Source organism: Spermophilus citellus, assembly GCF_964194105.1.
Source record: "Spermophilus citellus genome assembly, chromosome: 16".
NCBI lineage: Eukaryota > Metazoa > Chordata > Mammalia > Rodentia > Sciuridae > Spermophilus > Spermophilus citellus.
Genome location: NC_138196.1, coordinates 31478668 through 31492187, shown reverse-complemented (window position 1 = coordinate 31492187; position 13520 = coordinate 31478668). Strand labels below are relative to the sequence as shown.

The 13520-nt window shown below is 37.7% G+C and overlaps 1 protein-coding gene across 6 annotated transcripts in view; it reads right to left on the bottom strand.

Annotated features, from left to right (window-relative positions):
• UNC5D (unc-5 netrin receptor D) overlaps window positions 1–13520 on the bottom strand; it is a gene marked incomplete at both ends in the record, with an annotated part of 514193 nt that overhangs the window by 29117 nt on the left and 471556 nt on the right. For all 6 annotated transcript variants that reach the window (XM_081269820.1, XM_081269821.1, XM_081269822.1 and 3 more), the window contains 2 exons: window positions 5583–5810; window positions 7514–7682. In XM_081269820.1, coding sequence (XP_081125946.1) covers window positions 5583–5810; window positions 7514–7682 — 397 coding nt within the window. The remainder of the gene's footprint in view (window positions 1–5582; window positions 5811–7513; window positions 7683–13520) is intronic.

The following is a 13520-nucleotide window of genomic DNA, read 5'->3' as shown; positions in this document are numbered from 1 at the left end:
ACGCTTTCAATGTGCCTGGATATAAGCAATTTCCCTAAAATTTTTTTTAAAATCACCATTAATTAACTTACAATTTCCTTACATAGCTAGGAAAAATATAAAAATGGAAATCCTTTATTCCCTATAATCTTCCCAGATTCTACAGAAGGTTGTAAAAGCAAGGCAAATAAATTTATATATATATATATATATATATATATATATATATATATATATATATATAGTAAAATGTACATTTCAATAATTAATGAATAAAAGCATATTTAGAGGGTATCTATCTTTTGTCTATATATATTATGGCATTAGTAAAATCATTTTCAATTTTTATTTTTCATAGGTACACAAATGGTTAATAGGTTGCTAGTGTATTTTTTCCGGATAAAATGATTGAGTTCCAATGTCATTTTCTCTAGCTCCTTGGTCTTGCTAGAGGAAAGATTATATCTTTGGACCCTCAGGCCCTCAGTGAATTCTCTCTGATGATGAAACTCTTCTCTATCTGCACTGTCTAATATGGAAACCACCAGTCACTGTGGCTATTAAAGCACTTGAAATGTAGCTAGGGTGGCTATGGCACTACATTTTTAATTTTAATTAGTTTAAATATGGACATGTGGTTAGCAATTACAATACTGGACAGATAATTTGTAACATTGTGGATTCTATATTTGGGCACAGAAACATGGCGGCCAAAGACTAACAGGGGCTGTAAAGAGTGGAGGGAAAGAGGCAGGATAAGGCAGAGATGGAATTAATTCTAAACGTCTACTTGGATGAGATATTAGGTCTTTTACAGATATGGGTCACTGATTCCTTCTCTTGAGATTTAATAAGTGTCCAACAGAGTTATGCTTGGGCTGGGCACTGGCTGTACAGAAAAGAAATAATCTCTACCACCAAGGAGTCATAGTCCCGTGAGGCTAGAGCATTAGGGCTATGATTATAGCACAGTAACTAAGCATGAAAACACATGTACACCCTGAAGGTTAAGGCAGACAGAGGATGCGTCAACCAGATGGGAGGAGAAGACAAAAAGGGGATAGAGGTGGTGACAATAACAGAGCAAGGGATATCGGAGCTGGAATAGGAATTGGCAGCTTGGAATGGGGGGAGCAGGCCCTGCAGACAGTAAGCACAGTGTGTACAAAGGCTCTGTAGGTAGACTGAACTGAGACAGAAGGTTAGGGTGGCAAAGTGTGTAGCTGGAGATGATGAAAATGTAGGGCAGGGGTCAAATCGTGAATTTTTGTTGTCATCCTTAGGACTTTGTGCTCTATTTTAGAGTCCTGTTGCTGGGATTTCAAGGTACATAAGAATACTCAAAAGACTAATCTTACAAGTGAGAGGTGGATGTTTTCTTTAGGCCTCCTTTGCTTACCTGAGTTTATTACTCACCAAGCAAAAATAATATATTAACCTTCTTCTTTTTTTTTTTTTTTGAGATTCTGGTGCAAGGTTAGAAACAGATATAAATAAGCTTTATGCTTTTAAAAACCATTATTAAAGCCACAGTATGAGAACAGGGTTGCCCTTTCTGAAGTGCATTTGAACCATGCTCTCTAAAGTATATCCACATTCTTTCCTTCTAACTCACCTAAAAGAAATCATCAGGAGATTTAGGAAGTTGTTCAAGATCATGTGTTACTTAGTGTAGTGCTGGGTTATTTTAATATTTAGAAACTACACAGAATTGCCATTTTAGAAAGGAAATTAATGAAGGCTTAGATCACTAAGTACTTATTTATCGATGAAAACGTGGGAGCCTCCCCAAGAAAGCTACTTTCCTAAAGGAACATGGTTAATGACAGAGCAAGAACTGTAACTGAGTGACTTGATCGCAGTCTAGTCTTTTCTACTAGATTTCCTTGCTTTTGCTTCTTCTATGCTTGCTATTTTTTTTAAAGAGTCATGGAAAAGTCAGATTGCTATTACTTCTATCCCATAAATAATTTTTCATTGGTACAAGATATAACGTGTAAAATGACATAAGTCAGTCATATTTGCCACACAGTTATATATACTATCTAAACAGTCCTTGAAATGCAGAATAAATACTATTAGGAATTTGAAAAACAGAAGATCCACTTAATAAATATCACAGAGGAAAAGAGAACCTTTTTAAAAAGTTCTGCATTAGGGTCCCTAGTTTAAACATAACATAATTTATTTTTGTTATTTTAGATTACAGTAGTTAAATTTGCACATATTAAACCAACTATATATAATTAACAGCATTTTGTAATCTTGCATAAAATATTAAGCAATTACAGTAATTCTGTAACAAAATAATAGTTAAAATAAAAAGCACAATAATGAACTAATCACTATGTATATATTTGTAAAAGCACAATTGGCTTCAGAGTTAAAGCAATAACCTTCTTAGTATAAACTTTAAAAGAATATATTGTGTTGGGCTCAGTGGTGCATGCCTATGATCCCAGTGACTCAACTGAAACAGGAAGATCACAAATTCAAGCAACTTAGCAAGACCCTCAGCAATTTATCAAGACCCAGTCTCAAAATAAAGCATAAAAAGGGCTGGGGATGTAGCTCAGTGGTAATGCACCTCTGGGTTCAATCTCAAGTTTGAATAAATTAAAGAACAAAAAAACAAAAAAGCAAAAACAAAACAAAAAATAGATTGTCCTTAACAGTGATTTTTCTGTCATGCCTTTAGTTTATGTGCTACTACTGGAAGGCTGGACCCAGGCTTCTGTATTTCTAAATGGTTCCCTGATGACTCTGATGCCTGGCTTGGGAATCAGTGATACAAATAACTCTACTGAGTTAGCTCTGAATTACTCATGTGGATGTACCTCTCACATCAAGACTGAGGCCTGATAGTCAGTTGATTTTTCCTATCTGCCTCACATGTACCAAGAGCCTTCCTGTTAACTCTCTGAATCTATTGTTTAATTGATATTGGAGTTAATGAGACTAGAAAACAGGGTCAGGCTGATGTCTTGTACAAAAGGTTCTGGATAGTGACTCTTCTAGGCCTTCTGCTTCTTCATTTTGCATTGGGGGTTGCAAGTCATCCAGTTCTTGAAGCTGTGGCCAGGAGAAACCTGTGCTTTGTGCCTCACTGAGCTCTGTGCGTTGATTTAATGAGACAGGCAGCAATATTCAGGTGTGCTTCAGGGATACTAAAACAGGCAGGCTGAATTTACATATTTATGAGACAAAACTGTTTGAACTTAAACACACACAGCACACACACTCAAGCACACACACATACATGCACACATAAATTGTGTTGCTGTGGTGTTTTCCTTTAAATGCTTTACGTGAACAATATTTCCCAAGGTTGCGTTATTGATAAACACAGAACTACATCTGGAGGAAATCCTTTGAAATTAGATTCTAAATCCACATTAATGCCAAGTAAGTAATGAGTACCAAGAGGTACTGAATAGGAGTGCTGGGAGCGATGGAGGGAAAAAAAATGCTAGTTGTTTTTCCCTTTCTTTTTCTAAGATTAGATAGGGCAAGTGCTTAATTCCTTGCTTTCCCTATGTCAAGGTTTGAGCTGCATGTGTACGTCAGGGTGTAATAAAACATAACAACAACAACAACAACAACAACAACAACAACAACAACAAAACAGGTCTTAGAATGCTACTGCTTCAGAAATATATCACGCATCCGCAACCTCTGATTTGAATTTGTCAAAGGAGTCAATGTCAGACCCACAAACACAACATGGCTGCTCTATCACAGAATTAAAAACAGGAGGACAAGAGGTCCTTGAGCCTTCCTTTTCTTACGGTTCTCTGCCTTTGGCAGGTGGCATTTTTATTTTTTTAGTAGCATTATCTGAGTTGATTTAATTTTCCACAGAGACGGTTTTAGATGTCTTTATCAGAACACATCTCCAAAAACTTGAACCGACATTAATTATGTCCCAGCCAGGTAGATGAGGTATTTTGTTTTTGTCATTCAAAGACCCTGCTACTATAATTCAGACAGGCTATTTTTTTTTTTTTTTCATGACTTCTTCTGTAGTACATATTGGTCTGTGAACAGTTGCATTGTTGTAGAATCTGCTAGTGTCAATAGGCATGAAAACAGATCAAGATCATCGGAAAGTCACTGAGGAGATCCCCTTTAAGCAAATGTCTATCTTGCTGGTATACACCTTGTCAGTGAGATGTTTGCTCAACAGACAGTCCAAGCTGGTGACAGGAGGACAGCCAAGGCAGTTGTGTGAACAGCTCCTCACGGTCACAGCAGTCAGCAGTGGGTTATCAATGTAGGTCAGGAGATTGGAAGTCCTCCATGGTCTTCCATGGCTTCTCCAGTTTACTCAGCATTTGAGATCTGTTTGAGTTACCCATATCTAACTAGAGCCATTGGTACACTGTACCCAAAACTTCGGTGGAAGTAGTGACCCTGAGGTGAACATTTTTATTTAGATGTTTATTCTTTATTTTTGCTTCCTCAAGGTCTATTGTATACTTCCTCTTGAAAAGAGAAACTCTCTTTTTGTTGAGTGGGGAAAGCAGACAAAGAGTATATACAAAGTGACACAATGACAAGATGAGGTATGATACACTGAGATGTCCCATCTTTGAAAGAAGCCCCTTTTGTGAGCAGCCAAAGATGAAGCACTCCCTTCTTAATGACCTGTGCTGCCTACAAGATGGTCAGGGACGGTTTGGAAATGCAGGCGGACACTGTCACCTTTACTGGTGTGTGTTCAGGGTTCAGGTTGCTGTATCTGTTCCATTGGTAAACATGAGTTTTCCACCTCAGTGTCTTAAAATCTAGTTACTGAGGAAGTACTCTGCATAACGGACTTAATGATGCAGCACTGGAATAGCAGGGATATGGAATGAGGTGTGTCAGGAGAGCTAGGCTATTTACATATCAGCAGAACTTACAGGCAATTCTGCTTTATCCTTGCTGCTATTAATAAGCTTGCCCTCTTCATAGGTGACTAATTTAAGATGAATCTTACATGATTAAAAGTACCCAAAATGGAAAGGAACCTTGAACCATCTCTGCCCTAGTAGCCCTGATAATTAATAAGACTATGTGTCCAGGACATAATATGACTGTCTGGTGAGAGGTATGATTTATAATTGTTGTTCCTTAACCACACAACCTTTAGTTGATCCCAGCCATTTTCTCACTGCCCTCTGCTCAATGAATGTACTATGTCTCATGCCACCTCCCTTTCTCATATGCTGTCCCTTTGTCTTTCGCTCCTAAATATCAATCATCCATGAAGGTTTGCAAAACGTTCTCAAAAACTCTTCTCCAACTCTTCTTCACATTTGCATCTCTGTTTTCTGAATTATAACTACACTTCTAATGCATTTTATCGTTTGGCACGCAATGTTGCCTACCTGTGTTAATTCAACCCTGCTCTCTTCTTGAGTGCCAGGGAAATCATCCCCTCTTGCATTCTTAGACACATAGTAACTTGGCTCTTCCATCAAGATGGGTGTGCCAGTAAATACCAGTGACGCAGGTTCATTTTCCAAACCATCAACAACAAAATCCTCTGTCAATACTGACCTTGAGGAAAGCTTATATGTTTATGACATCAACAGATCAATTATAGAAAAAATACTGACCTGAAATGCACAAGGGGTATTGTCCACACAATAAACTCTTAGGTTGTAATCCAGGGAGTTACAGGACATGCAGCCAAAGACCGCCACCTTGAGCTGCTTCACAGCACAATCTGTGATTGGCTCTCCCGTGAGGGCGTAGGTCCCAAAGCTATCAAGGAGCACATGGCATGCAAATGGGTCTAAAAGGCAGTAACAGGATGTGGATTCATCCTCCACGGACATCACTTCCTGTTGGGGAAAGATGTGATATGTACTTTCAGCTTGGAAATAAGACAGGATTTTAAATGTCACAAGTCCATAAATAAATAAATTACAAAAACATATTTTTTCATAATATTTTTATTGTCTTAATTATCTTGATGTTAAGCATTTCTCTTCTATTAAAATAACTGTTTACATCAAGAACTCAAGAAATAGTTACGTTTGTCATGTTGTAATTCTACTTTAATAGGTTATAATAACAAAAATCACTCTGAAAGTCCCATTTCTGGTTAATTGTTCAATATCAGGTTGAGAAGAATGTTGAACATTAACCTCGATAAGCAAACTTATTTATTTTTTTTTACAAAGATCTATTTCTGAAAACCTCTTTAAATATCCTTAAGGCAATGTTTATTTTCTCTCAAACATTTTATCCTCTTTCATTCCACCGAAATCATTCACGAGGGACCATTAAATAAATGATTTGGATAAGATGTACTAGAATACTTCATCCTCGCTGATAAGAACTTAGGTATGTGTGACTAGTGTAGTAGAGCATAAATATAACACCATCTGGATGTAAGAGATTGTAAGGAAGTACTGAGAGGAAAAACTAAATGGTGAAAATCCAGGCAAAGCAAAACCTAAAGCGAAGAAGGAGACCCAAACATGTCCCCTCTATGAACTGCAGACCCCAGGAAATTTGCCTTGTAGTACTAGGGCTGAATAAACAGCAGAATGCATTCTGAAACAAAGAAAATAGACTAGTTTCAAGACATAGTTGGGCAGAGTAAATGTAATCTATTGCAACAACTGGGAATTTCCTTCTCCTAAAGAAACATCATTTTCCTTTTACTTTCTTTGCCTGCAGCAGCTCCCGGGAGGCAAGATCCCAGGAGGCAAGATCCCAGGGCTAGCTGGTGCAGGTCATTGTGCTCCAACAAGATAATTCACCTGCTTTCATGCAAACTGACTTCAGATGGACATAAAGGAGTCCCTATCAGACAGATAAATCAGAGCTTTCACTTAAAATAGTAATTCAACAGTAATCTTTCTTTGCTGTGACTGTCTCCCTAGTTGTTAGCCTCCTATTTTGGATCCTCATTCTCTCTCCTTGTCTCTCTCTTTGTTCTCTATGTGTACTTTATCCCTTTACATGTACTCACATACACAGGGAAAGAGACACTAATAATAATCCTCTATGCATTCATTAATTCACCAAACACATATTAAGCATCTACTTTGTTCCTGGATACTTAAATCTAGTTATGTTAAAATCCCCAGGATAAAAAAAATAAAAGCAACTGATACAATAGTTTCTTTTATGAGTACAGATTGCCTGCCTTGAGGTTCCTCCTTAACTGTACAGAGTAATGTCAATTTAGACAGGGACATGGCCTGGGAAGAAGGAATGGGGGTCAATGTGTAGGTACAAAAGTGTACCTGTCTGTGTAGATAATTACAATTGAATTCTAAAACAAAACAAAATCCTCTGGATTATCTTTTTTCCTTGTTTTTTTTTTTTTTGCAGAAAAAATTTTAATAAAACCGCCAAGAATTAGCCAATACCTGAGGCTTCTATGAAACTCATGCCACAACTCCTTGGCAACAAAAAAAATGCTTGAAAATTGTACAACTGACTCATTGTGGTAAGAGACTGTAGGGTGAAATCTATCCCATCTATAGAGCTAAAATCCCATTTTTTTGCAAAAGGAAGGATAGTGTCTCACCTCCCATTTGCCCTGCTGTGTTCTCTTCTTCAAATGGATGTTCCAGTGCTCCGAACTGACGTCCGCACAGTGTGGAATGGTCAGCGCAAAGGGGGTGGTGACTATTATATCTGGAGGACCACAGGTGACTTCAGGACTCAGGAGCACCTCAGACCCATCTGACTGCAGGCTTCATAGTTGGGAAAAGGACAAAAGAGAGAAGCATATTAAGAATGAGGCCTTCCTTCCTTTTTGAGAGAGTATCTTGCTAAATCACTTAGAATGGCCTTGAACTTGCACTCTTTCTGCCTCAGCCTCCTGAGTAGCTGAGTAGCTACCAAACCTGGCCAGAAGCAGGAATTTTCAATGAGAATTTAGTTCCAAACTGGGGTACTATACATGCCAAGCAAATCCCTCTCCAGATCTCACTCTGGATAGCACCTCATTTACTAAGTTGGCTCACCCAAGAATAAGTGTGAGTTGTACCATTAGGGCACACAGGCTGACTTTAAGTCTAGGTTCCAAATCTAGGTTTTGATCAACTAATTGAGAAAATGACCAATGCTTCTTTGAGAATATAGGGTGGAGCTGGTGGACTCAATGATTTGGCTGGTGAGTCAAACATTAGCTGCTGAATCCTTATTCTTGTTGATAACATTATCAATGACAAACTTTATAGATGTGACTGATTGGTGATCTTGGATTCCCTTTTTCCCAACAACACACTCAGCAATGCTAAAAAGCTAAAATGCAAGTAAATAAGAAAACAAATTATTATGGAACCAAACAATATTTCAAATATACACAGATTGAGTATGTTTATTCTGGTTTTGAAAACATTTATTTTCTGCCAATGCACACATTCATAGGTTATACAGTGATAGCACAGGAGACAGTAATAAATGTGCATAATCAAATACATAATTCTATATTTTCAACACTTTTCTATTTCAGATTTAAATTTTAAATAATTCCACCCTAACCTGGTACTCTGATTTTTCAGTATTGTGAATTATTTACAATGAAATGCAGTCCTGAAAGATAAAAGAAAGTGAAATTTAACTAAAGGAATAATAGTACCTCATTGAATGCCTCCCTTTTTATTTTCTTGGTTTTTTTTTCCTTTTTTGTCCATTTTTTGCAGAGCTGGGGATGGAACCCAGGGTCTCATTCAGGCCAGGAAACTGCTCTACCACTGAGCTACCCCAGCCCTTGGCTTTTATTTTCAGTCTCTGCCTATAAACACTAAAAAGAGGTAGTTTATAGGACAGCAAGAGTGAAAACTCAGATGTCTACTTAATTTTCATCTAACCGCACATGTGTTCTTAAACAAGCTATTTGATCTTTTTTCGTTTTTGTTTGCAGGATTTTCTCTTGTAGGAAATATAATTATATTGAAGATAGTCAATAAAAATAATTTAGGGTTCACAGATGAGCAATACTATCGGAGAACCTAGGATTACTATTATTATCAAAGCTTTCACCCTTGCCATCTAGAAAGGGCATTTAAATATGTCATCTCTGATAAAAAAGAACAGTCTCTTGGGTAACATAAAGATGAAATTTAGCCCTAAATGATAATACCTGTTTTGAGATCTTGTATAAACAAACAGTTTTCTATGAGTGCATCTAACATGTTATTAATTTCTGAATTGCTTTTGTTGACATCTCTTGTTCTCTCTCAAGTCAGTCATGGTCACACTTGAGCTCATTATGTATAATTTGATGCTGCAATAAAGCCAGGGCATATAACTGAGCAGGAGCATCTTATATCTGCTGTATCCAAGACAGACCTGAGCATTATTACATGGTCCCTCTCCCACCCCCAAGAACCAGTGGAGATGCCATCAAAAAGTCTAATCTTCCATAAAGTCCAAAGATGACCTTTCTTCCTCTATAAGTGAACCATAAGCTAAGCTGGAAACATGTTCGAATTTGCCTTTAAGCGGGGAGGGGATTGGAAAGCAGGGTATTAGCATAGCCAATCCTCTCTGAAAAGCTTAAAACAATATACTCAAGGTTTGAAAAAAAAATTGTAAAATTCAGATGTGCTCTGTAACCAGCACAAAGTGGCAGCCTATGTGTGGACACTTGCCAGTGGCCATTAGAGAGGGTTAAGCGCTTTCTGTGTAATTGCTGCTTGCATTCAGCATGGACAGGAATAGCAGAGATACTTACAAATGACCGATGACAAGCTCTCCTAAAAGAACTATTTAATTGCTTTTAGAGAATCATCCCCCTTGTTGAGCATATTGTTCAAACATATGGGAATTTGGGGAATTATTTAATGCCAAATGAACTGAAATCAGCTAATTAGATGAACCCTCACACTCAATGAATAGCAAGACTCCTTGCAGTAATAGGCAGCATTAGGAGTCGGAGGCCCTGTGTGTTGAGTATTGGGAAGTGAAGTAGGAGTTTTGCATTAAGCAGGCACTGGACATTTCCATAAGTGCAAAGTAAGTAAATCAGGATTTATATTTAATCCTTCTATCCCAAAAATAGTGTCTGTGCTGTAGGCCTCTCTCTGGTGAAGGAACAAAATTTAATCTCTCCCCCTTTTTTTCCCATGATTAATAATAATTTGCCCTTTTCTGCCACCCTCTATCTGTGGCAATCAGGGAGATTTACAAATATTAATTAAAGCCCTTCACACACCTGTGGAGGCAGGTGTTAGCCAGCATAAGGTCACAGAGAAATCAATCAAAGGGAGGGTAGGAATAGAGCCCTAAATTTCTGACTCACAGGCTCCCCTCTGTGACCAGATTGTACTTTTCTTCTCTTTTACTATTAGGAGATGTTCTGGTCAAATTGTTGGCCCCTGTGCTATCCTAAGGAAAGAAGTGGGGAGGGGATTAGATGAAGTGTGGTCACAGATGGAGGACATTTGAGAACAGAGGGCTGGGAGTTGAGAAGGCTTTAATCGGGTGCGGACAAAAATGACGTTCTGTAAGGAAAGCATATATGGCATTTTAGGTTTTCTTTCTTTTTTGATACTAGAGATTGAACTCAGAGGTGCGTAAGCACTGAGCCACATTCCCAGTCTTTTTTCCAATTTTTGAGAAAAGGTCTTGATAAATTGCTTAGGGCCTCACTAAATTGGTGAGGCTGCTCTCAAACTTGTGTTACTCCTGCCTCAGCCTCTCAAGTTGCTGGGATTACACACGTGCACCACCACAACTGGCTAAATTTTCTCATGTTATATAATATGGGACAAAGCAGTATCCTTGTTCCTGATGGGAGAAAAAAAAAGGTGACATGTTTTCCTAAAATAGTTGTGAGCTGGTAGATACTATGAATTAATAACAGTGATTTTAAAACCATAACATGAACACCTATATAGATCACATACCCTAGACTGGTCTACAGGTTGAAAAGCCTTGCTGCATGTGACTTTGTTAACTTTTTCTTTGTTATTTGTATCATTATGACAGGGATATATGCATATACCCATAGTTTGAATCCTACGTGTGCATACAAAAAGATAATTTCAGAGCCAGGTCACTTCTATAGGAAATCTGTTCCCTGCGGTGGCTAATTAATTCAATAAATTCTCATTATATCAATATATATTTGAACAAAAACTCAAGACCTTTGTAATGTGCATTATAGGCAGTTAAGGTAAATGGCAATGATACTGCTCTGCCTGCTTTTTCCTTGCCTCCCAGAGTCTGTCCTCAACTAAGCCACCCTGCTAAAAATGCCAGTGTGTTCTTGCCTCAAGAAATGGCCTCTATTTCCCTGCACCAGAGTGCGGGTGCTGCCTGGGACACTTTGGCATCCACATGATGAGGGTCCCCTGTGTCCTTTAGGTCTTTGTGCAAATGACACTAATGGGTTTTCCTGCCTATGCCCTAGTAATTTCAGCAAACTTGCTTTTCTTTTCTCCACAACATTTACTTCTTAAATCTATACCATTTGCTTACTATTCTTTAAATATTTATTTTTTTAGTTGTAGTTGGACATAATACCTTTATTTTGTTTATTTATTTTTAGGTGGTGCTGAGGATCGAACCCAGGGCCTCGCACGTGCTCGGCGAGCGCTCTACCACTGAGCCACAACCTCAGCCCCTGCTTATTATTTTTTGACTTCCACAAACTAGAATTTAAACTCCATGAGGCTGGGATTTTTAGTTTAATTCAATTTAAGTTTTAGCAGTACTGGGGATTAAACCTAGGTATGCTTTATCACTGAACTGCACCTCCAGCAACCCCTCATTTAAATTTTTTTTTCAAATTTATTTTGAAACAGGGACTCACTAAATTTCCCAGTCTGTATTTGAACTTATGATGCTCTTGCTTTAGACTCTAGAGTATCTGGGATTACAGGTGTGTACTAATATGCCTGGTTAATTTTTAAAAAAAATGTTTATCAGTGTATCCTTAGTGCCTGATAGACAGTGGTTGTAGACACTCAAAATATTTTTGACAGAACATAGGAGCCAGTTTGAAGTAGTTTCCAGTGATCAAATCTGAAACACCTTGAGTAAAAAAGTAAATAATAATAAAGAAGTATTACAACCCATTGAGTAATATAAGAATCCACAAAATACACTGAAGAAAATAAATGAATGTGAAAACTCTTAATTCAATAGAAAACCAACTAATGAATGTAGAGAACCATCATTTAGCAATCAACCACATTAATACTCAATTCAATCATAAATCATAAATGTACATTAACCTATTGGGAGCAAGTTTGAAGAGTAGAAAGAAGTATGTGCTTGGTCTCAAAGCAACCCATCATAGAGTGCTTGCTAATTACAAAAAGTAAAATAATATTTCACAATGGAGAATGTTTGTAGACAATACTTAATGCAAATTATCAAAATTTATTTTGCTAAGAACAGGATGAATGGGCAGAATACAGTTCCCAATGGGATGCAGCATCCCTCCTGTGACATTCCCACCCAAAGAGCACAACCAGTGTCTCATCATAAGGAAATACACAAGCTCAGATGGAGCTAGTTCTATACTATAATTGATGTGTACGCTGAAAATCCATCGATGTCATAAAGTACAAAGGCAGACTCAGGAACTATTGCAGATTACAGGGGACTAAAGACACATGACAACTGAATCCAACTAATGGACTTGGATTTTCATTTTCTATAAAATATGTGACCTGGACACCTGGTGTGTGGATACTTTATCAATACTATTCAATACTATTTAATGTTCAATGTTAATTGTCTGATTTCTATAACAATGCTGTAGTTATATAATTTCTTGTTTTGGAGATTATATAAGGGCATCTTGTTCATGGTGGTTAAAAAAGAAACTGTGTGTGTGTGTGTGTGTGTGTGTGTGCGCGCGCGCGCGCGCGCGCGTGCGCATGCGCGCACATGCACACGCACCGTGTGTAAAGAGAGAGAAGAGAGAAAAATATAGAAAATATGATAAAATGTAAACATTCATGAACGTAAATGTAAGAGGAAGGAATTCTTTAGACAGTTCTTGCAACAATGAAATAAGTTTAAAATTATATCACAATAAAATAATTTTTTTGAATGAATGAAGATTATTTTTCCAGAATTCTTACAATGAAATTGGCAAGGCCACTGACTACTGTATTAAAATATGTACTGGAGGGAGATGGAGGTAACACAGCTGGTCGCGGTGATGGTCCAAACCACACCATGTATTAACTAACACTCCTGCACCCATCTGTGCAGCAATGCCAATGAAAGGGGTGCTGATGTTGAAGAAGGTATGGGTATTACAACTGTTAACTATGGCAGGTCGGAGGTATATCTTCCTACATTTTGCTTCAGCACTTAATATTTCTTAACCTGATGTTAAATTAGTAAAATGTCATTTTCTTCAAGGAGACAAAAAAAAAACCCACAAAAAAAAAAAAAAAAACAGTTCCTACTTCCGAATTTTGAGATGAGGAATTCATTGTTGCTATTGTCTGCCATGCTGCACTTGGCAATTACCATTCCCTGCCTTCCTCCTATGGTCTATATTATAGATTAATGTAGGTTTGATCACCTTTAGCCAGAGTATCATTCAGGAATCCAGGCAG